This window comes from Rana temporaria, chromosome 10 (genome assembly GCF_905171775.1).
Source record: "Rana temporaria chromosome 10, aRanTem1.1, whole genome shotgun sequence".
Taxonomy (NCBI): Eukaryota; Metazoa; Chordata; class Amphibia; order Anura; family Ranidae; genus Rana; species Rana temporaria.
The window spans coordinates 25795174-25822231 of NC_053498.1; the positions used below are offsets into that span (position 1 = coordinate 25795174).

General features: G+C 43.5%; 1 protein-coding gene across 1 annotated transcript in view; it reads right to left on the minus strand.

The window, feature by feature from the left end:
- Positions 1–2419: 2419 nt before the first annotated feature.
- The window catches only part of LOC120916464 (carcinoembryonic antigen-related cell adhesion molecule 1-like), a 79302-nt gene continuing 54663 nt past the window's right edge, over positions 2420–27058 (minus strand). The window contains exons 3-8 of the mRNA XM_040327441.1: positions 21231–21360; positions 15059–15081; positions 13692–13777; positions 10651–10680; positions 6651–6715; positions 2420–2576 (exon numbers count right to left, since the gene is read on the minus strand). Coding sequence (XP_040183375.1) covers positions 6653–6715; positions 10651–10680; positions 13692–13777; positions 15059–15081; positions 21231–21360 — 332 coding nt within the window. The 3' untranslated portion in view covers positions 2420–2576; positions 6651–6652. The remainder of the gene's footprint in view (positions 2577–6650; positions 6716–10650; positions 10681–13691; positions 13778–15058; positions 15082–21230; positions 21361–27058) is intronic.

Here is a 27058-nt window from a genome sequence, read left to right on the forward strand (position 1 = left end):
GGTCAGGAAGCGGTTAATAAATCAAATGTGGGGATAGAGTGAACCAATTTTTACCCTCAGGAGGAACCATCCCTATAGGGACAGACATAGGAATACAACACTGTTTTGGATTTTACATTTACGTCCTTGGGTGTAATAAACACTAACCACTTATTTTAAAAGCAATTTCACATGTCTTTAATTAAAGCGATACACAATATCTAAAAAAGGTTTGTTTAAAAACAAGTTATCACATAAGTTGTCCAGGATGAAGTTGTCCTGGGCTTGAGATACATTTTTTTTGTAGCAAACGCATTTCGCAGGCTGACCCGCTTCGTTAGGGCTTCAGATCTTGTCAAGTACTATGATATTGTATGAGAAAAAAGACCATAAATAAGACAATCACATTATATATTACATCCAACAAATATTTGACAAAGGAAGTTTGGAAAAACCTATCCATTACGAGAATACACAGAGGAGGGTGAGTATCAAGTGTAAACCATTAGTTCTACAATAAATTTCATATGAAAAAAATAATAATTTTATATATATACACATACACACACATATACCGTGTTTCCCCAAAAATAAGCCCGGGTCTTATATTAATTATGGCAACAAAAGACACAGTAGGGCTTATTTTTGGGGTAGGTCTTACCATGTAATGTGCTGTCTTCTCTCCCCCACTCTTTCCTTGCCTGACAGGAATCCCCAGTGTGAACGGAATTAAAATGCTTGTAAAATCCTATAAACCCCTTTATAACAGTAGTATATAATGTACAATGTGTGTGTTTGTGTAATATAATTGTGCCAAATACCTTCGCTATAGCGCCGCTCTGTGCTTCTGTGATCCGAGCTCTGTTCCTTCGCAATTATATTACAGAAACAAACACTCATTGTTAGAGTTTTATATACACTTTAAAACTTTTTTTGCACACATATAAAGCAAACAGTTTTGCCTAGCATTATACCCCAACATTTACCCCTTAATGAACTGCTTAAAACCAGACCCTGCTAACTAACCCTTGCCTTCAGTGTAATACTAAAGCTCCACCCTTTAACACTGCTCTACACAGTAGCAGGTTTAATATAATCAAAATGGGCATCTACCCAGGTCCCCTGACCCCAAGGGGCCATTTGGGGGTCAGGGGACAAATGCAGCTCTCCAAGTCTTTGGACTTTTTATTTTTTCCCCCCAGAAGGTGATCGGCACTGGCAGCATTTGCATAGATAATGATTTCACACACCATATATATAGTGTGTGAAATGTATGTACCATATTTTCCGGCGTATAAGACGACTTTTTGGATGCAAAAAAATGCATCCAAAGTCGGGGGTCGTCTTATATGCCGGTGACAGTCTCCGTCTGCTGCGAGCGTCCATGATTTAAAAGACGCTCCTTCTCCTCAGCGTGTCCTGTGATAGGCGGAACACAAATCTTCCCAGCAGCGCCTCTGTTCTGTGTTCCTCCTATCACAGATGTCTTCTCATCCTCGGACGAGAGGACGTCCGTGATAGGCGGAACACAGAACAGAGGCGCTGCTGGGAAAATTTGTGTTCCGCCTATCACAGGACAGTCTGAGGAGAAGGCGCGGCTTTCAAATCATGTCACCGGAGACTGTCACCGGCCTGGAAGTCAAATCAGCAAAACGTGAGTGATGGCACTGTTGGCACAGTGGGGGCAAGTGATGGCACAGTGGGGGCAAGTGATGGCACAGTGGGGGCAAGTGATGGCACAGTGAGATTTGTAATGTAATGTAATGGCACAGTGAGATTTGAAAAAAGCCTATTTCTGTCAGCGGTTCTGGCTACTCCTCAGCTTCCAAAAAGACTAGTAGGAAGGGGGTAGTCTTATATGGCGAGTATATCCCAAAACCAACATTTTTCCTGGAAAATTAGGGGGTCGTCTTATACACCGGCAAATACGGTATATGTATTTATTTATATATATATATATATATACATACATACATACATACACTCTCCCTGAACCTCAAAGCATAGTTTTGTTTGACTTTTGCGTCCAGTGGTGTACATTCATATGCATGAGCATGTTTATGAAGTGCAGCTGTATACCCGTATACAGCCATTGCTTTCTGTGAGTGGCTCTACACAACATCTGTGGCTCTGGGCAGAGAAATACACCTGGATTTTCCATTATATGGCTCCATGAGCTGGAATACATAAAACTTAAGTCACTCCACCTGGATATTGCCTTTCTTCGATATCCCTTTTTTATTGTTCCGTATTTTGACTTCACCTACTTCCCGTAGGCCAGAGAACTGAATTTGGGATGAATTGAACATTGGTGATCTGATTACAGCCATATGAATACATGATGGGCTTGATGTAAGTGTCCCACTTGTTGGTGCATTACCACTATAATTGTTATTATGATCCAGTGCACTTTGGTTGTTATGTTTCAGTTGATTTATTATATCTTACTTCCGGTTATTCAAAGCTGGTAAGTATTGGTAGTTGAATATGGGTAGAGTGATCATATTGGGTGAACGCATTCTGTTTTATATATCCTGTAACATATGATGAATCTTATCTTCAAGTTGTTTCATTTAGAAAAATCCCAAAAGGAAAACCTATAGACAAATAGCAATACAGAAACAGTTAAATATATAAAACACACACACACACACACACCAGTGGCGGCTGGTGCTCCATTTTTTTGGGGGGGGCGCAAACAATACCACAACCAACCCCCCCCCCCAATCACTCGCCCGCAATAGGGCCTACAGACAGACAGGTAGATAGATAGATAGATAGATAGACATGTAGATAAATAGATAGATAGATAGAGAGACAGACATGTAGATAAATAGATAGACAGACAGATAGACAGATAGATAGATAGATAGATAGATAGATAGATAGATAGATAGATAGATAGATAGATAGATAGATAGATAGATAGATAGATAAACAGACACGTAGAAAGATATGAAGATCAATAGACATGTAGATATATAAATAGACAGAAATGCAGATAGATAGACATGTAGATAGATAGATAGATAGATAGATAGATAGATAAACAGACATGTAGAAAGATATGAAGATCAATAGACATGTAGATATATAAATAGACAGAAATGCAGATAGATAGACATGTAGATAGATAGATAGACATGTAGATAAATAGATAGATAGAGAGACAGACATGTAGATAAATAGATAGAAAGAGAGACAGACATGTAGATAGATAGATAGATAGATAGATAGATAGATAGATAGATAGATAGATAGATAGATAGATAGATAGATAGATAGATAGACAGATAGATAGACAGATAGATAGATAGATAGATAGATAGATAGATAGATAGATAGATAGATAGATAGATAGATAGATAGATAAAGATAGATAGATGAGAGAGAAGGAGATGTATCACTGTCCTTCACCAGGGATTTAGTAATGAATAAGAGTAGAAAGATATGAAGATAAATAGACATGTAGATATATAAATAGACAGACATGTAGATAGATAGATAGACATGTAGATAGATAGATAGATAGATAGATAGATAGATAGATAGATAGATAGATAGATAGATAAACTAGAGAGACATACATGTAGATAGATAGATAGATAGATAGATAGATAGATAGATAGATGAGAGAGAGGGAGATGTATCACTGTCCTTCACCAGGGATTTAGTAGTGAATAAGAGAAGCATTAGATCAGTCCCCCATGGCCCCCCTTCTCTCCCCTCTCCTGACTGACACATGTCTCTCTGACACAGCAGCACACTGTCGGGTGAATCTCTGATTTTAGGGCAGAGGTGATTCCCGGGACACAGAAGCAGATGTCCCTCCACCTGCAGTCCGATCATCACAGATCACAGTACAATGTGCTGCTGTATGACACTGACAGGATAACACACACTCTGCTCTGCTCAGATCACAGTACCTCCACCACCCCGCATACCAACCCCCACACTCCACTGCACATGATCCGCCTTCTACCTTATTTTATTAACAGAAATGTTAATAAACTGTGGGAAACACATTTCAGCTAATAACCAGGGGGGGGGGGGGACGGCCGCTTTTTACCAAGAAATATCATATCATATCATATCTACCTACCTCTTTGCAGCAGATCCTCTCAGGCAGAGCAGTATTGAGCTGCAGATCTGACTGAGGTGACGTCACTTCCCGACTGTCCTTTGACTGTGTGAAAGAAAGCACCGCCCACTGGGCGGTGACATAGTTCTATCACACTGTGTGCACTCACTGCACCCGCCCGGCTATAATACAAGCCATCGCGCCGGGAACAGTGGCGCGTCGGTTTGCGCCACAAAGGCATATTTTAGCTGCCGTCTGCTACTGCAATCTTGTGATTGCACAGACGTAGCGCTACAAAATACCGCACTGTGCCCGGCGCCCATACACAGTGCAATAAGGGACATGTTTAAAAATTTTAAAATGTTTTTATATATTTTTTTTTTACTGCCTGGGGAGGGGGGGCGGCGCCCGGGCGCCCCCTATGGACGGGCCGCCACTGTAACACACTATATATAGTATATACTGTACAAGCATGTGCCTACTCATGAAATCGTTAATTTAGGATGAAGGTGGTAATGCAACACACTTGTATACATTACTACGTTACTTGATTAATTTTGATCGTTTAAAGCACAGGTGTCAAACACAAGGTCCGCGGGCCGAATCGGGCCCACCAGGCCATTTCATGTGGCACTTGTACCTCTCCTGCAGCTGCAGGAGAGCTCCAGCCCTCTTCAGGTCCTACTTCAGACCCTTACTTTCTGCTTTTAAGCAATGCATACAGTTTCTTCCCAGCAGCAGCATAAGGAAAGGGGGGTGCACTGTGATTTAAGGGAGAGTGGGGGACTCAATTTCTGATGGTGGGGTGGCTCTTGACATTTAAAGTAAGGAGAGGGGAGGGCTGGACATATATAGGTAGATTCAGTAAGAGTTAGGCCGGCTTATCAGTAGATAAGCCGACCTCACTCAGAATCTACGCCGACTTATGTTTAAGCGTATGCTCAAACAGAGATACGCTTAAACATATCTAAGATACGACGGTTTGCGCCGTCCTATCTTAGATTGCAATATTTCGGATGGCCGCTAGGTGGCGCTTTCATTGCGGTCGGCGTAGAATATGTAAATTAGTAGATACGCCGATTCACGAACGTACGCCCGGCCGACGCAGTACTTTTACGCCATTTACGTAAGAGATAGGCCGCCTAAAGTTAGAGCTAGGCACTAGTTGGAATAGTAATGTTAAGTATGGCCGCCGTTCCCGCGTCGAAATTCGAAATTTTTACGTCGTTTGCTTAAGTCGTCCGTGAATCGGAATTTACGTAGTTTACGTCCACGTCAAAATCAATAGGCCCGTGCGGCGTACTTAGCCGCAATGCACACTGGGAAATGTAGGCACCCGACGCATGCGCAGTTCGCAAAAAAATTAAAAAACGTAAGGTCAAGCCCCATTAACATACAACACGCCCCCCCTCAAACACATTTGAATTAGGCGCCCTTACGCCCGCCGATTTAGGCTACGCCGCCGTAACTTAGCAGGTAAGTACATTGTGAATCATGTACTTGCCTCGCTAACTTACGGTGGCGTAGCTTAAATTCCTTAAGCTATGCCGCCGCAAAGTTGAGCAAATGTGCCTGAATCTAGCTACTAATCTTACAGATACAACCGGCCCATAATGCTAATGCGGCCCACAATGAAATTGAGTTTGACATCCCAGGTTAAAAGCAAACCCCCCCCCCAAATCCTTCATGTCTCCATGCTTTATTTAAAAAAAAAAACACTTTGAAAAAATCCCCCCCTAGCATTTCTGGTAGTGGCCACCTTGAGTAAGGGCAGACGATTCATTTAGCATTTACTCCCTGGCATCTATCTGGGAGTGTGAAGTTCAACTTTAAGCACAAAATTTATCATGGGGGAAACAGGATGTTAGTTGACCATGGATCAGAGTAAAGCAATATGGACAGACAGAGCAGAAGAAGAGTGTGAATCATGAGGGATAAAACAGAAGACAGAATAGAGGCTGAACATGGACGTAAAAGAAGAGTAAAGAAGGCAAAACAGCAAGTGGTTGTGAACCAGGGGGATATAAATGAGGCAGATGGTGAGCTGTTAATGGAAGGGAGTATAGAAGACAGGGTGACAACACTTAATTACAGAACACTGGTAGTAGTTTCTAAGGGGTTGGATGAGAGAAGACTGACAACGTATCATGGTCCACTGGTAGAGGATGCAGAAAAAGAACTGAGCATAGACCAGAGGGGGAAGAAGGAGTAGGCAAAGATGGGGCTGATCATGGACGGAGGCCAGATATGAACAATTGTTCTTTTCTAAAGGAAGGAATGGCAGCTCAAACCCTTTCTCCCGATCTGTGAGGTCATTGTGCAGCTGTTTAAAACTAGGACACGCTACAATAATTTTTTCTTATAGAGAAAAAGAACCAATCGGTATTGTCATGCAACCATTAGACACATGAGTAAAGCCCAAAACCAGACAAAACTCTCATTTTCTTTTTGGTAGAGTGGAGATTGGTTTGCGCCCCTTCATGCATTTATTTCCATCTGTGACTCCATTTCTTATATGGACTTCACAGGGACTGAACAAAAAAAAAAATGCCTGGAGTTAGACTTGGATATTCAGTAAATATGTTCTTACCATTAGTGCTTCCCAGCCTTTGATGCAAGGGTGCTGTATATGGCTCTGTCCTTATGAGTTAATTGCTATTTAAAGAAAGAAAATTGATGAGTTTACTTGGATTGCAAATTATTGTAGTCTTTCTTTTGACAGCGGCTATTAAAACTCAAACAGAAGTATCATTATTTATTACTCTAATATAGTCAGGCTTCATATACAGTCATAAACATACTTTTTTTTTTACATACTAAGGCCGCATACACACGGTCGGTCAAAACCGATGAAAACGGACTGAAGGATGGACTGATCGTGTGTACGGGGCCTAAGGCCCCGTACACACGTCCGAGGAACTCGACGGGCAAAACACATCGTTTTGCCCGTCGAGTTCCTTGTGAAGCCGCCGAGGATCTCGGCGAGCCGAAATTTCCCATTGAACAACGAGGAAATAGAGAACATGTTCTCTATTTCCTCGCCGAGGTCCTTATCGGCTTCCTCGGCCGAAAGTGTACACACGGCCGGGTTTCTCGGCAGAATTCAGCTCCGACCGAGTTTCTGGCTGAATTCTGCCGAGAAACTTGGTCGTGTGTAAGCTGCCTGCTCTCCCCCTGACCCCCCCCTTGAGAGCAGGCTGGATGGACTGATCGTGTGTACAGGGCCTAAGAGCTGCAGTGAGGGTTCAAAGGATAAGTTCACTTTTCTGAACCCATATTTTGGGTGTAACATGTTCCGCAGCTGCCTGCTCTCCCCCTGACCCCCCCCCCCTTTGAGAGCAGGTCAGGAATCTTATCCTCTCATTCTCCCACTCTGCAAGACTCTGGTCCGGCCTCATCTGGAGTATGCCATCCAGTTCTGAGGACCAGTCCTCAGGAAGGATGTACTGGAAATGGAGCGAGTACAAAGAAGGGCAACAAAGCTAATAAAGGAACTGAAGAAAGGTTGCGAGCACTGAACTTATTCTCTCTGGAGAAGAAACGCTTGAGAGGGGATATGATTTCAATTCACAAATACCATACTGGTGACCCCACAATAGGGATACAACTTTTCTGTGGAAGGGAGTTTAATAAGACACGTGGCCACTCATTAGAATTAGAAGAAAAGAGGTTTAACCTTAAACTACGTAGAGGGTTTTTTACTGCAAGAGCGGCAAGGATGTGGAATTCCCTTCCACAGGTGGTGGTTTCAGCGGGGAGCATCGATAGTTTCAAAAAACGATTGGATAAGCACCTGAACGACCACAACATACAGGGATATACAATGTAATACTCCCATATAATCACACACATAGGTTGGACCTGGACTTGTGTCTTTTTTCAACTTCACCTACTATGTAACTATGTAACTAAGTACCAATAGCAGTGGCGGCTGGTGCTCGAATTTTTTTTGGGGGGGGGGGCGCAAACTAACTGAAAAAAAAACATAGATTGCAGCCACTGTGCCCATCAAACGCAGCCACTAGGGATGAGCCGAACATCCCCCGGTTCAGTTTGCATCCAGAACATGCGAACGGACCGAGAGTTGGTGCAAACTTTTGAACCCCATTAAAGTCTATGGGACTCGAACATGAGAAATCAAAAGTGCGAATTTTAAAGGCTAATATGCAAGTTATTGTCCAAAAAAGGGTTTGGGGGGGCGTAGCCGGACGCATCTTCAGTTCTCTCCTACTCCGAATCTCCTCTAACTCATCCTGAATTACTACCCGGATTGCCCGCTCTTGCTGCCCGCTGACTGCTGGAGGGTCCCCTGAGTCTCTCGCTACCTCCCATGGCCCTGTACTCAGTGGATGTCCGCCGCAAAGAAGCAATCTGCGGCCCGGACCGCAGACAGCATGGCCCAAAATGGCGCCCTGGCCCAGCACACGGCTAAGGAGAGACACCGGGAGGGAGCGGAGAAATTGTTCTCCATGTCGCTGGCCCCGGACCTCATTGCTTAGTCTGGGGTGCCTGGAGACTCACCCGGTGGCACGTCTGATCCTGATGACACGGTCCCCCTGGAGGATGCAGGCGGATCAGGATTCCCATGGAGCGCAGTGAGTACTCCTGAAGGCAACTCTGCTAGGCCTCATGCTTCCACTAGCCCTAATACTGACGGTGAACCCTCGCTCAGAGACATTTTTGCGACCATAACCACGTGTAATGCTTCCCTAACAGCCCTAACTGCTGACATTAAAGGGGTTAAGGCAGAAATCTCCTTTATGAGACAGGATGCCCAGAAACTGAGAGAGAGAACCTCTGCAGTGGAAGGGAGAGTGAGCTCTATTGAAGATGACATGGCGCCCATGCAAAGGGATCTCACGTACAACAACCATCTCCTCACACAGCACTCCTCTCGTTTAGAGGAATTGGAGAATAGAATGAGAAGGAACAACATCAGACTGGTTGGGCTGCCTGAGAGAGCGGAAGGGAAGAATCCTGCAAAATATATTGAAAATTGGCTGGTGGCTGCATTTGGCAAAGAGGTGTTCACTTCAATGTTTTCTGTGGAAAGGGCACGCAGAGTACCTGCTAGGCCTCCCCTGCCGGGGGCTCCTCTAAGACCCTTTCTCTTCAAGCTTCTTCATTATAAGGACAGGGACGCTATACTACACAATGCCAGAATTAAGCCAGAGGCCTTGAAAGTTGATAATACCAAAATATCTTTTTTCCCCGATTTCTCTGCTGAGCTGCAGAAACAACGTGCTAAATTCCTAGATGTTAAACGTCGTCTGAGGGCTCTGGACCTGAAATACGCCATGTTCTTCCCATCCCGCCTCAGAGTGGAAGCGCTGGGCTCAATACACTTTTTTGATTGAGGCCCCGTACTCACGACCAAACATGTCTGCTGAAACTGGTCCGCAGACCAGTTTCAGCAGACATGTTTGGCCGTGTGTTGGCCCGAGCGGACCATTTTGGGACGGATCGGACAGGTTTCCAGCGGACAACTGTTTCCCGGACTTGTTTTAAAACAGTCCGCTGGAAACCTGTCCGCCCGGACATGTACGGTCGTCTGTACAGACCTACCGTACATGTCCTGCCGCCCGCATCCCTCGCATGCGTCGAATGACTTCGACGCATGCGTGGAAGCATATTTAAGGCGGCCCGCCCACGTCGCCGCGTCATTGTCGCGGCGACACCGCGTCATCGACGCGGCGACACCGCGGACACGCCCCGCGTAATGTTTACGCGCGGGCTTCTGTTCGATGGTGTGTATAGCCATCGAACAGAAGTCCCCGGGCAGTCCCCGGCCAGACATGTCCGATGGAAACGGTCTGCAGACCGTTTTCATCGGACATGTCCTGCCGTGAGTACAAGGCCTCACATTCTGCGGCCGCACAGTGGCTGGATCAGGAGGAACAGTCAATCCGGGAGTCCAGCAACCGACGCCGTGCTCCTCCTGATGGGTAACGTACTGCTACATTTGATATACTATGGCTCCTTTATTTCTACTTGACAAGGCTGAGAAGCTGGTGATGTATGGACCTCTTTCTAACACCGGGGCTACTTGTTCTAGCTGTTGGGAAGTTGAGACACTTAGGTGCGCTTCCACTGTAGTTTAGTAAAATTAGTTTAATTTGTTTAATTTGTTTTTGGGATTCGTTTTGTTTATTTGTTTTCAATTCTAAAATTTTTAGAATCAATTTCAAATAGTTTTTGAATTCGAATAGTTTTCCAATTTCCAAAAAGAATAAAATAGAACAGAAAATAAAGGAATATAATAGATATATTTTTTCTATTCTATTCGAATTTGAAAACTATTCGAAAAGTATTTGAATTCGAAAAGTATTTGAAAACAATTTGAATTCGAATATCGTCCGAATTCGAATTTTGTTATTTCGGATTCGTTTAAATTTGGTACTATTCTAATTAGGAAATTCGGATACATACGAATTTCCGAATAACGAAAATTCCTCTGAAATTTTATTCGGAACGAAATGAACCGCACGTCTAGATAATACACACAAACACATTTCAGTGTAAATGTCTGATTTAAAGTTATATTTAAAATACAGAAACAATAAAAAAACAATATTAGTGACAATACTTACCTCATAGTGGGATTCTTTGGTTGCTTGCACCTGCATTTAAAATAAAGCATCCATTGGAAAAACAAATAACAAATGTCAAAATTCACAGGATTAATTTTAATATTATGTTTGCAGGTTAAGGACCTTGCCCCTTTTTGCGATTCGGCACTGCGTCGCTTTAACTGACAATTGCGCGGTCGTGCGATGTGGCTCCCAAACAAAATTGGCGTCCTTTTTTCCCACAAATAGAGATTTCTTTTGGTGGTATTTGAACACCTCTGCGGTTTTTATTTTTTGCGCTATAAACAAAAATAGAGTGACAATTTTGAAAAAAATGCAAACATTCTTTTTCTCAGTTTAGGCCGATATGTTTTCTTCTACATATTTTTGTTAAAAAAAATCGCAATAAGCGTTTATCAGTAGGTTTGCGCAAAATTTATAGCGTTTACAAAATAGGGGATAGTTTTATGGCATATTTATTAATAATATATTTTTTTACTACTAATGGTGGCGATCAGCGTTTTTTTTTCGTGACTGCCACATTATGGTGGACACATCAGACACTTTTGACACATTTTTGGGACCATTGTCATTTTCACAGCGAAAAGTGCTATAAAAATGCACTGATTACTTTGAAAATGACACTGGCAGTGAAGGGGTTAACCACTAGGGGGCGCTGTAGGGGCTAAGTGTAACCTCATGTGTGTTTCTAACTGTAGGGGGCGGGGCTGGACGTGTGACGTCAGTGATCGTCGTTCCCTATATCAGGGAACAGACAATCACTGACATTGCCACAGAGAAGAACGGGGAAGGTTTGTTTACACTCACCTCTCCCCGTTCTTTAGTTCCTGCAACCCGATCGCGGGACACCCGCGGCGATCGGGTCCTTGGGTCCCACGGGCGTGGTCACGGAGCTTCGGACCGGGTCACGACCCACGTCTGGGCTCTTAAAGGGGACGAATATATATGTCCCTGTGCCCAGCCGTGCCATTCTGCCGACGTATATCGACGTGCGGCGGTCCTTAAGTGGTTAACAAACTAAATTTCCCCCCTCAAGCGTTAGTCTACCAAAAGCACAATGACCCTTCCATAATTCCTCACTCTGTTCCTGTCGTAGGTGATTCCACCCACTTTTCTGTGTTCTAGCTCCTCCTCCTTTTACATTCGCTATAACAAAAAATAAAAACGACTTCTTAAATAAATACCACAGCAGCAGGTGTGTAAACCCAGAAACTTGCAGAGATATATCACTATTAGAGATAAAAATTTCCTTTATATGTACTTACCGTATTTATCGGCGTATACTGCACACTTTTTTCCCCTTAAAATCAGGGGAAAATCGTGGGTGCGCGATATACGCCAATCACGGCTGTCTCTCCTAGAGCCAAGCCGAGTGTACTGTGCACTCGGCTAGGCTCCGCCCGCCGCAGCCTAGAGCCGAGCCGAGTGTACTGCGCACTCGGCTCGGCCATGCTCGGCTCCGCCCGCAGCCACGCGAGAGGAGCTGAACACACAGGAAATCTGGCTCCTCTCGGCTGGCGCCAAATTCAAAAACGAACACTGGACACGCTGGACGGAGACCTGGATGGAGGCCGCAGACGGACACGCTGGACGAAGACGGACACCTGGATGGAGGCCGGAGACGGACACCTCCAAAGCTGCAGACGGACCCCGCACAAGGAAGCCGCAGACGGACACCCACAAGGCTGGACGGACCCCACGCAAGGCCACAGACGGATGCCCGACAAGGCCGCCGATGGACGCAGGGCAAAAATGTAAGTTTTATTTTTTTCCTTGCTAAGCTTGGGGTGCGCATTATACGCCAGCGCGCGGTATACCCCGATAAATATGGTATTTATAATACGAGTTTGCACTGAAAGCACAATAGGCACACTTTTTATTTTATTATTTTAAAGTGATACTAAAGTCTTGTTGTTCTGTTTAAAAATAACAAACATGCTATACCTACCTGCACTATGGAGAGCGGTTTTGCACAGAGCAGCCCAGATCCTCCTCTTCTTGGGTCCATTTTTATTGCAATATTGCACAGGATTGTAGAATGTATTTATGCAGAATTATTTATTTTCTATTCTATTTCTTTATTTTCTATTCTATTTTATCATCTTTGGAAATTGGAAAACTGCCGTATTTGCCGGCGTATAAGACGACTGGGCGTATAAGACGACCCCCTAATTTTCCAGCTAAAATTTGGGTTTTGGGATATACTCGCCGTATACGACGACCCCCTTCCTACTAGTCTGCCTGGAAGCTGAGGGGTAGCCAGAACAGTGAGCCAGAGCCTCACTGTGCCCATTACATGCCTCACTGTGCCCATTACATGCCTCACTGTGCCATCAACATGCCTCACTGTGCCATTAACATGCCTCACTGTGCCATCAACATGCCTCACTGTGCCATCAACATGCCTCACTGTGCCATCCCATGCCTCACTGTGCCATCAACATGCCTCACTGTGCCATCCCATGCCTCACTGTGCCATCCCATGCCTCACTGTGCCATCCCATGCCTCACTGTGCCATCCCATGCCTCACTGTGTCATACCTTATTGCGGGCGTCCATTATTCAAAAGCTGCGCCTCCTCCTCGTGCTGTTCCGTGATAGGCGCCTGTGTTCCGCCTATCACGGAGGTCCTCTCGTCCGAAGCCGAGGATGAGAAGACATCCGTGATAGGTGGAACACCGAACCGAGGCTCTGCTGGGAAACCAAGTGTTCCGCCTATCACGGAACACCACAAGGAGGAGGCGGGGCTTTTGAATAATGGATCCCCGAGACAGGTACTGGCGTATAAGACGACCCCCGGGTTATGAGGCAAGTTTTTAAGCCCAAAAGGTCGTCTTATACGCCGGAAAATACGGTATTTGAATTTGAAAATTTCATGGCAGACTGGAGGAAGTGGTATACTGACAGAAACACTCAATTGGAGTGTAGGACGGTTTTGTCCCAGCTATAAAGTAAGAATCTTAAATCATTCATCTAAAATGTATCTTGAGTATATTATTTTTAATAAACCAATACATAAATAGTAAGTGCAGAGTTATTACCGGAGTTCCTGACAGGGCAGTTCCAGAGATGCGTGATTGAGGAGCATTTACATTTTCATAAACTGGGACTTCTGGAGAAGAAGATGCTGTGGAATGTAACAAAACAACCAGACCATGAATTTCCAAAAGAGCAGGAGGTCTAATAATATCAGCTGTAGCTGGGAGCAAATTCATTACTTATTTTAATTCATTTTATTACAGGTACTTTTATAGTGCTGTCAATTTACGCAGCGCTTTACATATGTATTGTACATCCACATCAGTCCCTGGTGTGGAGAAAGCCTCTTGAGGGGGGAGGGGGCGAGCAGGAGAGTACTTTGCAGATAGAAAAAAGAGCTGTGTGTTAGTGGGCGTCCTGACACTCCTGCTCGCCCCCTCCCCTCTCAAGAGGCTTTCTCCACACCAGGGAGAAAGCCTCCCATTACTGTGTGGAGTTACAGACAGAAGAACAGGAAGTGAGGATTTCTCAGAAGAAATAAGAACATTTAAATGCAAAATGGAAGGATGAGGTAAGTGAAGGAGGACTGCACTATGGTAAAGGAAGCTATTTAGGGGAAAAAAAATCCTTTACAACCCCTTTAATATTGAATTAATAATAATAATAATAATGATATAATGCTACTACTACTAGAATAAAAAAAAATATATATAAAATTATATTGTCAATAAAACACATGCAAAATTATTTGAATATCATGAAATACCGTATTTATCGGCGTATACAGCACACTTTTTCCCCTTAAAATAAGGGGAAAATCGTGGGTGCGTGATATACGCCGATACCCGCTTCCCGCGCTCAGTTTGAATGCCTGCGCCGACATATACCGAGTGCAGTACACTCGTCTACATTCGGCCAGGCTCGGCTTCGCTCGCGCTCACGCATAAACGTCACAGAGCGTGAGCACGAGCGAAGCCGAGCCTGGCCGAATGTAGACGAGTGTACTGCACTCGGTATATGTCAGCGCAGGCATTCAAACTGAGCGCGGGAAGCGGCAATTCGACGGGGAGACATCGCGGGAGAAGCCCGGAGGACACCACCGAAGCCGCAGATGGATGCCGGACCCGAGGAGGCCGTCGATGGACGCCACGCAAGACACCAAAACTGTAAAGTACTAAACAAATTTTTATTACAGGAATTGCGGGTCCACATTAGGGGTGCGCGCTATACGCCGGAGCACGCAATAGCCCGATAAATACGGTACATGGTTTAATATAAAATCCTTCTATAAAGAACAATTTTAAATTGTGACAAAAATAGTAAAAAAAAAAAAAAGATAGTAAAATAAACAAGCAATAATTCATTTATATATACAATATATACTGATTGGTCAGAGCACAGACATTATTTTAGGTCTGTAGGAACTCACCATTGTTTGTGCCGTCTGTTTGCCTGAAAAGAAAAGCGGTTGTGAGTTGCAAGTATGGCAAATTACATTTGTAGTATATAGAGACATGGGGCAGATCCACATACATCTGCGTGGGCGCAGCGTATGTGAGATACGCTACGCCGCTGTAACTTACTTTTCTTTTCTTTGAATCCTGAAAGAATTTGCGGCGTAAGTTACGGCGGCGTAGTGTATCTCTTGCGGCGTAAGGGCGCGGAATTCGGCGGGTAGGGGGCGTGTTTCATTTAAATGAAGCGCGTCCCCGCGCCGAACGAACTGCGCATGCCCCGTCCTTCAAAACTCCCAGGGTGCATTGCTCCAAATGACGTCGCTAGGACGTCATTGTTTTCGACGTGTACGTAAATGGCATCCAGCCCCATTTACGGACGACTTACGCAAACGACGTAAAATTTTAAAAATTATACGCGGGAACGACGGCCATACTTAACATTGAGTACGCCACCAGATAGCAGCTTTAACTATACGCCGGAAAAAGCTGAATGGAAACAACGTAAAAAAATGCGACGGCCGGTCGTACGTTCGTGGATCGTCGGAAATAGCTTATTTGCATACTCAACGTGGATTACGACGGGAACGCCACCTAGCGGACGCCGAGAAATTGCATCTAAGATCCGAAGGCGTACGAAGACGTACGCCTGTCGGATCTAACCCAGATGCCGTCGTATCTTGTTTTGAGGATTCAAAACAAAGATACAATGCGGGAATTTTGAAATTACGCCGGCGTATCAATAGATACGCCGGCGTACTTTCTCTGTGGATCTACCCCATACTTTACAGACTTTACACATCATTGGGTAACCCCCGGATTTCTCCTTACGCAAGGGATAATAACTTGGATGAGGTAAAGGGGTTATTAGATGCTCAACTTGATTAAAATGATAAAACATGTAAAACGTCCTTTCCTACGTACAAAATAAGGGTCCTGGGCTGTTCTTCCTGGTCCTTGAGGATCAGCAGAAAAAAGTCTCTTGAGGGCTAGGAGCTCTAAGCCTCTTTTAGAAAGATAGCACAATCTGTAACATACTGCAAACAGGAGTATTTCCTCTCTCCCAGCTCCACTGCCTGCAGGAACTACCGGCCCTCCTGGCTGCTTGTCTACCAGCCCTCCTGGCTGCTCCAAAATCTCCCAGGACAAGCAATAGAAAGGGTTAAGCACAGCACTGTCCTTCAGAAAGCTTGTTACTTGTGGCAGTCTTTCCCCTTGTGATTCCCCGGGTGTGCTGATGTACTCACTCCTCTTTGCTCCCTGCTGCTCATTAGGTAAGATTCCTTCTCAAACCAAGATGAAGGATCTTCCCAAGCCCAGTCTAGAGGCAGAGCCCCCCTCCCCCTCCAGACCCAGGGGTCCCCTTTTAGGCTACCGACAGACTCCTCAGCACTCCATCTTCTACCCGACTCCCCTGCTGGCATGGCTCCACTATATTTAAGGGCTGACCTAGTCACCCTACCAGGACATTCTTCCTGGGGATTGGCCAAGTTCCCTCAAGTATGCAGATCAGAACCTCCTGGTCTCTGCCCACTAACTTCTAGAAGTTTCTACCAGCTACTAGATCCAGGGGAAGGTACCAGAGACCTGCTTCTGTAGAGTCATCCAACCTGACCTGCAGTAACCCTGTCCTAATTTCAGACTCACAAACTTATCATGAGTCATAACTTAAATTTGCCTGCACTAACACTAGTAGCACACTAGAGGGTGCTACAGTATTATTAGGCATATCAACACACCCTACATCTAATCCTTGCTCACCTTTCCTGGCTTCTTCTCAGCAAAACAATACAGACTTATAACATTATTTACCTAAAGTGGAGTTCCACCCTGAATTTTTTTTTTTTTTTTCCCAGTCCTTGATCAATAATGACAAACATATGGAGTGAATTTTTTTTTCCACCTGAAGTGCCCTGTTGCTGGGTGGTGGCTCCTAATCTGCCACCTCTGGCTCCGTGGCGCTCCTCATCACTCCCTCCCTCGCCTGTGCTCTTGGGAAATGTGAGTTATCATTTCTCAGGAGTCGGTGGGCAGGAGTATGTCAAAAAATCAAGATTTTTCACGACATGAAATGAAGCGATTTAAGGCAGATCTATCTAGGTTTCCATAACAATGGGGCGGGACCTTTCTCCGTCGCCGCCAGTTGTTATGGCAACCTGATAAACATTTGGCGCAATGGCCGCTGGAGCATCGCACATGTGCGACATCGAGAGGTGCATGCTGGTTACCCAGCATGCACCTCTCGATATGTTATCCAGGAGGTGTGTGCGAGTGGACTTCATATGCCCACACTCATCATACACACACTTCATATGCCCACACCCAGAAGAGGATCAGATAAATTATAAGTAAAAAAAAAAAAAAATATATATATATATAGGATTACTATTCACTAGCATATAACACATATTGTATACGTGTATTATTAATACAATGGTAAGGGAATGCCTGTAAACTTGGCTTTAATGTAAGATTTATCAGACAGTGGACACCAGGACACTAGGGGGCAGATCCACAGAGAGAGTACGCCGACTTATCTACTGATACGCCGGCGTACTTTCAAATTTCCCGCGTCGTATCGTTGTTTTGAATCCTCAAAACAAGATACGATGGCATCTGGGTTAGATCCGACAGGCGTACGTCTTCGTATGCCTTCGGATCTAAGATGCAATACTTCGACGTCCGCTGGGTGGCGTTCCCTTCGTTTTCCACGTCGAGTATGCAAATTAGCTATTTCCGACGATTCACGAACGTACGAGCAGCCGGCGCATTCCTTTACGTCGTCTCTAGTCGGCTTTTTTCGGCGTATAGTTAAAGCTGCTATTTCGTGGCGTACTCAATGTTAAGTCTGGCCGTCGTTCCCGCGTATATTTTTACATTTTTTTTTTTTTTGCGTAAGTCATTCGTGAATCGGGATGGACGTAATTTACGTCCAGGTCAAAACCAATGACGTCCTTGCGACGTCATTTCGCGCAACGCACGGCAGGAAATTTAGGGACGGCACATGCGCAGTTCGTTCGGCGCGGACACGCCCCCTACCCGCCCAACTTGAATTCCGCGCCATTACGCCGCTTGAGATACACTACGCCGCCGTAACTTACGGCGCAAAATCTTTATGGATTCGAACCAAAGCCAGGTAAGGTACGGCGGCGTAGCGTATCTCAGATACGATGCGCCGGGGCAGATCTTTGTGGATCTGCCCCTAGGACCCTATTCTTCCTTATTGATTTCCACTCTAATTTAACTGATGTGTGTAGTGCTGGACCAATAGAAGTAAAAATTGACTCTGATGAATAAACTATAATGCCGCGTACACACGACCGTTTTTCGGGTTGTAAAAAATGAAGTTTTTTTTTTTATGTCATTAAAAACGATCGTGTGTGGGCTCCAGAGCATTTTTCACAATGTAAAAAATGGTCATTAAAAATTTAGAACATGCTCTAATTTTTCACGTCCTTTTTAACGTTGTCTTTTTCTACGTTGTAAAAAATTGTCGTGTGTGGGCTTTAACGATGTTAAAAAAACGTGCATGCTCAGAAGCAAGTTATGAGACGGGAGCGCTCGTTCTGGTAAAACTAGAGTTCGTAATGGAGTAAGCACATTCATCACGCTGTAACAGACTGAAAAGCGTGAATCGTTTTTTACAAACACAAAATCAGCTAAAGCAGCCCCAAGGGTGGCGCCATCCGAATGGAACTTCCCCTTTATAGTGCTGTTGTACGTCACCGCGCTTTGCTAGAGCCTTTTTTTTTTTAACGATCATGTGTAGGCAAGGTCGTTTTAATAATCGTGTTGAAAAAAACATTGTTTTTTCTAGACCCTTAAAACGTCATTTTTTACAACCCGAAAAACGATTGTGTGTACGCGGCATTAGGTGCGTTTTCTTTAAACTGAGATGCTAACCTTCATCAAGCCTTAACGCAGGTCACTTAGTACACTGTGTTGTGATTCCATTAACATCTCCCGTTCAAGCACTGAAAAAGGGGGAGTGTCAGGGAATTCCCGTAAGACACTTTGCACATAGACGTGCGCAAGTGCATAGTCTTTGCCATAGAATGGCTCACAGATGTGCGCATGCGCGCCAGAGCTCGCAATTGCGGGCACGCATGCGCACAGATACGGGCACGCGCGCACACGTACGAGCCTAATTCAGTTTGGCGCCAGACAGCCTATTTAAAGGGTGTCTGGGCTCTTGTGCCCTTGCTGACTGATCTTCAGCTTGTTTCTGTAATCCTGCTTGATCCTGTATGTTTTCCCAGTATTCTGACCCGGCTCCGTTCCTGACTCTGGCTCTGTCTACGATTCGGTACCTCACTGCCCGCTTGCTGACGAACCTGGCTATCCCTGAGATCTTGCTCCTGTCTATGCCCCTGGTCACTGTTAACCCTCGGTTACCTGCCTGGCTTTCACCTGTTCATGCGCAACTCATCACGGACTACTCCAGGCCGTTGAACCCCGCCAAGCTGTTCTCCCGGGACCCCCGGCTCCAGGCACTCGTGTCCCTCCTGTCCTTCGGTTTCCTCTGTTTCACCTTCAGCGGAGCCAGGACAGGAGATATAAGAGAGGCCGACCTCATCAATTCAGTCTCCCATCCGATCCCTGACAGGGAGGCTTTTTCTTCCGAAACACATTGGCTGTATTTGATTAACCATAAAATCCTTTAAGTGAAATTAACTTTTGTACCAAGCACTCCTCTGTACACATCCAAGACTTTAAAGCGGAGGTCCGCCTGTCCCTTTCAAAATTAAAAGTCAGCAGCTACACATACTGTAGCTGCTGACTTTTAACATGAGGACACTTACCTGTCCAGGAGTCCAGCTATGTCGGCACCGCCGACCCTCTTCCCCCCAGAAAGTGCCAAATTTTGGCATTTGGCACCGGAGGGAGGGGAGGAATCAGATAAGTGGAAGTCAGTGGCGGCTGGTGCTCAAAATTTTTGGGGGGGCGCAAACGAAAAAAAAAAAATTGCAGCCTCACTGTGCCCATCACATGCAGCCACTGTGCCATCAAACGCAGCCACTGTGCCATGCCACCAAATGCAGCCACTGTGCCATCAATTGTCACCACTGTGCCATGCAACACAGCAACTGTGCCATCAATTGTCACCACTGTGCCATGCCATCAAACGCAGCCACTGTGCCATCAATTGTCACCACTGTGCCATACCATCAAACGCAGTCACTGTGCCATCAATTGTCACCACTGTGCCATGCCATCAAACGCAGCCACTGTGCCCCTCAACTGTTGCCACTGTGCCAATTGTCACCACTGTGCCCTTTAATTGTCACCACTGTGCCCCATGATGCCACTGTGCCCATTGTCACCACTGTGCCCCATGATGCCACTGTGCCCATTGTCACCACTGTGCCCCATGATGCCACTGTGCCCATTGTCACCTCTGTGCCCTTTGTCACCACTGTGCCCCATGATGCCACTGTGCCAATTGTCACCTCTGTGCCCTTTGTCACCACTGTGCCCCATGATGTCACTGTGCCCCTTTCCCTGTAAAAAGCACTTACCTGAGGATTCCATGTGCTCCCTCGATGTCTTCTGCCGCTGTGGTGAAGCTTCAGCCAATCAGGTTCCTGATAACCAGAATCCGGGAACCTGATTGGCTGAAACGGACGTTTGTCTTATACAATGAGCGCAGATTGCCTGTGCTCAGAGTATAGACAGCTGAGAGCAGGAGAAAAGCCTATCAGAGCCGCTGGCTTTGATAGGCAGTTCCCCTCAGCCAACCAGCTGCCGCTATTCGGGTAACCGGTGTAACCGGTGTCCCGCATCCGGTTATCTGAATAGACCAGGCAGCGCTGGCAACCAACAATAACATACATTTGTGCATAAATGTGTGTTATTTGCGAGAGGGGGTGGCGCTGCAGCGCCCTCTATAGACGGCCGCCAGAACTGCGGCTAAAATGTCAAAATGACATTTTAGCCGAATAAAAGTTCTTAAATGGCCCGTTTTTTTTTTTTTCGTTTTTTTTTTGTGACTGTGGGAGGGGGGGCGGCGCCCGTGCGTCCCTATGGACGGGCCGCCACTGGTGGAAGTTCAACTTTTGGGTGAAACTCTGCTTTAATTTAGCCAGAACTGGAAAGTTGTAGGGTAATCTACTTACATTGTAACTTTACCCGGTGTACTACACTTACTTTTTGTGTTGTCTGTGTTTGGAAAAAAGGTAAGCTAACACAGCGACTAGAACCAGCAGTAACACAACTGCAATTCCAATTCCTATTCCATTCACTGAACCTGTTTGCTGATCATTGTTGTCTATCGATTCTGAAAAAAAGAAAACATTTTGTATGTCAGTGATACAATATACATTTTTTTTATTGTTTTTGGATAGAATACACAATGGTTAGAACCTCTGTTTTTTATTGGCGTAAAATGAAGGATGGATGGCCGCACTCCAAACCAAACAGGTTGTCTTTATTTAAACGAACAGCAAAACATACCAGATCACAGCAACAGAAACAGGAGGATAACCGACGTTTCGCACTGACTTAGTGCTTATTGTTTATTGGGTTTAAAGTATAGAGAAAACAGTAGATACAATTGACAATAAAATATTACAGAAAAATAAAAATGGTATCATGTAATAAGAGAGTATTTGAAACATAGACAAATCCAATAAATATTTGTAGATCCTATGAGGAATATTTAAGGAATCATTAAAGCAGGTTATAGTCAAACCAATCATGTTAGTCTATTGCATTTGAACTCATATAAAATATTATAGAATATTGTGATATAAATGGAACCGGATATAATTATGATATGAACTATAGCTATGGAGCAATTGTAATTTTAGCAATGAATCGGTTCAAAAACTGGCCGAAATAGGGGGGAGAAGGATCTTATTCATGTTAAGTATTAAAACAATAGGAGCAAAATTAGATATCGTATTTACATATTCACATTTACCATTTTATATAATGAGATAGCTTGAGCTATATATTTGAAGAAGTGAGAGATAAAAGAAAGAAAGGACAGAATGTGGAGTATAAAAAGTGGAAAGTGATGAAAACAATAGGATAGGAAAGGCAGTACAGGATAGAGGAAAGGCTCCGGGATCGTTACATAATAGAGATAGTAATAATATAGAGGGACTGTATCCAGAATGTTACTGGCTTACAATATCCTACCAAGGTCTCAATAGAGAATCATCTGGGTTAGATGAGATAGTATAGGTCACCCATGGGTTCCATATTGTTTCATATATGTCTATGGAATCATTGGTTATGGCTTCTGATTTTGAGTGGAGCATGGCTTGATGTACTCTATTTCTGGTTTCAGAAACTAGAAGCGTAGCTGTTTTCCAAGCTTTGGAGATGGTTTGCTTTGCGGCTGTGGTGATTTGTAGGAACAGTTTAAATTGAGCATAGGAAATACAATCCGGTTTTAAATTTAGGAGTGCGGTAGTCGGATCAGGAGTAATGGATTTCTTGAAAACTGCTGAAATCATGAGGAATATTTCTTTCCAGTAATTTTTTGTAACAGGGCACTCCCAGAAAATATGTAAATGTGTTCCCGGATCACCACAGCCGCGAAAACAAAGCGGGGAATAACGGGGAGCAAATTTTGCTATTCTAACAGGAACCAAATACCAGTACATGAGAACTTTATAATTTGTTTCCATAGCAAGTATATTTTGGGAGGACGTTTTAGTATTTGACCATACTTTATTCCAGGTAGATATATCTATATTGAAACCAAGGTCGTTCATCCATTTTTCAGCATATGAAGGTAATTTTGCGGTAAGCTTAGTACTTAGTTGGCTATATAGTATTGAAATGAGTCCTCTTGAATGAGGATCTCGTTTACATATTCGTTCAAACTGCGTCATGTCACTCAATTTATTTATACCTTGTAAATATGGTGCAAAGAAATTTTTAATTTGTAAATAGCGAAAAATTTCTGATGCCGGAAGTTTATGACTTTCACGTATTTCTGGAAATGTTTTAAATGAGGCAGGTTTTAAAAAGTCACAACATTGTGTTAGACCCGCTGAAATCCATCTTGTGAAGGTTCTAGGAAATGTGAGGGCTGGGTAAAACTTTGAGTTTCTCATAAAAGATATGAGGGGTACATGTGGGGATTGTAAACCCTGGGTCATTTTAAATCTTTCCCAAATAGTGATTGTATGTTTTGTAATCTTATTGTCGATTATTTTGTGGTTAGAGGAGGTGGACCATATGAGATTTGGTATAGAGATTGGGTCGCTATCAATGGTTTCAATTACTACCCATAGTGGAATTTCGTGGCTTACATGGTATTTGGGAATGTTTGCTATTTGCGCAGCATGAAAATAAGTGGCAAAGTTTGGGAAACCTAAACCTCCTTTAAGTTTAGGGAGGTATAGGGTGTGTGGAGAGATTCGAGATTTTAAAGTGCTCCATATAAATGATTGTGTTTTTCGTTGTAGGTTTCTGAGGAAGTAGGCTGGAATAGGAATGGGTAAAACTCTAAAGAGATATAACATTTTGGGTAATATAGTCATTTTTATAACATTTATTTTACCTAACCAAGATAAGGGGAGAGTGGACCATTGCTTTAAATAATTTGAAATTTTCCGTAACAGTGGGGGGTAGTTGGCGGAGAAAATATCTTTTAGATCAGGGGTAAGTACAATACCTAGATATGAGAGATGTGTCGCGGACCATGTAAAAGGGAGGGATATCTTCGCTTGTTGAAGTATATCTGGGGGCAAAGAAACGTTTAAAGCTATAGATTTTTGCATGTTTATTTTTAATCCAGATATATGGGCAAAATGGTCAAGTTTGTTTATAACGTTGGGAGCTGTAATATGGGGGGAGGACATGAAAATTAAAATATCATCAGCAAATAAGCAGAGTTTATGATGGTGGCCAGACAGTTCTATACCTTTAATTGATGGATTTTTTCGAATAGCTTGAGCTAGGGGTTCGATGAGTAAGGCAAATAACAGTGGGGAGAGGGGGCACCCCTGGCGAGTGCCTTTGTTAATATTGAACATAGCTGATTTATACCCTGCATACTTGATGTATGCCTTTGGGTTATTATATAAAGATGTGACCCAACTAAGGAAATGTGGGCCAAAGCCCCATCTTTGTAAAGTGAAATGTAGGTAGGGCCACGTTACCGTGTCAAAGGCTTTTTTGATGTCTAGTGACAGTAGACACATAGGGATTCTTCTTTTTTTGGCTGCTTGGATCAGCAACAAGGCCCTACGAACATTATCAGTTGCTTGGCGCATTGGGATAAAACCAACCTGGTCGTTACTTATTAAGGTACCTATTATGCTATTCAATCGGGTTGCAATCACTTTTGCTAATAATTTTATATCTAGATTTAAGAGCGATATAGGTCTAAAATTAGCACAGGAAGAGTCATCAGATTGTGGCTTAGGAATCATAGATATAATTGCTGTTAGAGTTTCAGATCTGAATGATTGGTTATTAATGATGGAGTTGAATGCTTCTAACATCATGGGAGTTAATATATGTGAGAATTTTTTATAGTAAAGGGCTGAAAACCCATCTGGTCCCGGACGCTTATTAGGTTTGAGGCATTTGATTGCTTGTTCAATTTCAATGGGAGTGATGGGGCTTTCAAGGCTTTCATAATGACTTTGGGATAGAGTAGGGAGTTTTATTTGAGAAAAAAAAGTTTCTGCTGAGGATTGGTCGAAAGAGCCTTCTTTTTTATACAAGGAGGTGAGATGTTTGTGGAAGGTATGAAGGATCTTGACTGGATTACTTGTATATTTATCATGGGAGATTTTCAGTCGGATTGGTTTGGATGGGTTGTTTAGTTTTTTAAGTGCACGTGCAAGGAGAGTGCCAGGTTTATTGGCTTGGGAGTAGTATTTTTGTTTGGATTTACGAAGAGTTTTATCTACAGATTCGGATAAAAATAGGTCTAGATTTAAGCTAGCTTTCTCGAGTTGTGTTTTATTCTGCGGTGTAGGGCTAGATTGGAATTTATTATGACAATTGTTAAATTCAGTTTCAAGTTTTTGTTGCAGTTTTTTCTTTTCTTTCTTTTGATGTGATGCTTGACGTAAGCAATACCCTCTAAGGACAGGCTTATGCGCTTCCCATAGTGTTAGTGGGGATATATCTGAGGATTTATTATTTTTTAAGTATTCTTTTAGGGCATTTTCTAGGTCTTGAGAGAGTGAAGGGTGTGATAAGAGAGAGTTGTTTATTTGCCACGTTGAGTCTTGTGCTTTTGGAAGTAATGAGTTAAAGGTGGAAATTATAGCGCAATGATCGGTCCATGTATAGGGTTTGATATATGAGGTGAGCAATTCAGGGGACATACAAATAGAAATTAAAATGTGATCAATACGGGAAAAGGATTTGTGAGGGTGAGAATAGAAGGAGTATTGACGTTTGGATGGGTTAATTTCACGCCAAGAATCTATTAATGAATGTTGTTGAAGGAGTCTCTGAAACGATCTAGATTGAGAATTAGATGTAGGGGGTAATGGTGATTTATCTAAATAGGGATAAATTGTTTGATTGGAATCTCCACAAATCAGGAGTGTGCCTACTTTATGTGTATCAATAACTTGAAGAAGGTGGGATAAAAATGATGTTGGTCTTTTGTTGGGTGCGTAATATGAGACTACTGTTATTGGGATATCGCATAGGTTGCCTATAAGTATGAGGTAGCGACCTTCTGGATCCTTGATTTCGGATTCTAGGGAAAAGGGTGTAGTTCGGTGAAATGCTATTAACACTCCTCTGTGTTTGGACTTGGCTGAGGCTGTATAAACCTGGGGGTAGCTTGCACCAAAATATTTAGGGGTGGAGGATTCAGTGAAATGAGTCTCCTGGAGGCAGACTATGTGTGCTTTTGATGCTGAAAGTGACCTGAAAACTTTAGTACGTTTATGAGGTATGTTTAGACCTTGTGTATTTAGGGTAAGTACATTCAATGGAGCCATATATGAGTTTTTAGAAAAATATAACAGTACATATCAAATGTAAATTGTGGTATTAGACAAAACCCGGAGTAAGGGAGGAAAATGGAGAAAGAATAAGAAAAATAGGATAGAAGAAAAAAAAAGGAGATGCTAGACAGTAATCTAATTGGATTGAGATGGTTGAAATCCATAGCAAGAAATAAAAAGTAGGCTTTCTGAGCTCAAAAATGACAGGAGCTCAGAGGCACAAAGTCTGTCTGAGGAGGCCCCCTACACTGTAACTACAGTGAGGGAGAGTCCTAGGACAGAAAAATGAGAGGAGCAGTGACCTCTTCTCGGCTTCTCAACGGTTAAAATGTATTCAAGAATAAGGAAAAAAAAACATATTAAACTAAGACAACCAAACTTGGCAAGGTAACCAGCTACAAACATGTATTTAACTAGTGACTAGTTATTCCACAATTAAGAACATAAGATAAACGATTAACCTTATACATTTTAAAACTAGAAATGGCATATTTCAATTCTATTATGATCATAGGATTGATACACCTCAGGGCTGCTGTAAGTGTGGAAAATAATTAAGTATTCACTCTGTAGGAAAGAAATAGGGTTAATAACAAGAATATTAGTATAAATACACAAAGCCTTGGAGATACAACTTCTGTCTCTGCATAGTGTATGAAGGGGAGGAAAGGAAAGGGGGAAGGAAGGGGGTGGGGGAGGGGGTAGAGGTAGTTATAGGAGAAGGGGGAGAGACAGGATGTTACAATGAAGAGAGACTTATGAGGGTATAACAAGGCGATTTGGCAGAATGATTTTAAGTGTACTGATACTTATCTTCTTATGGGTAGGAAAAATGTGAATGAATTAAGGCATGGCTAAATTAACCATGGAGTTTGGAGGAGACACAAAGAGAGTTACTCAGTCAAGTCAGTCCATTGTGTCCTGCTGGTCAGAAACTGGAGGATTGAAACGGCCTCTCTTTGGGGTAGCCTGTCTGTTTCCATCAGGTTCAGGGATTGATGAATGTGGAGGAGAGTCAGAAAGGGCACGGCGTCGCGT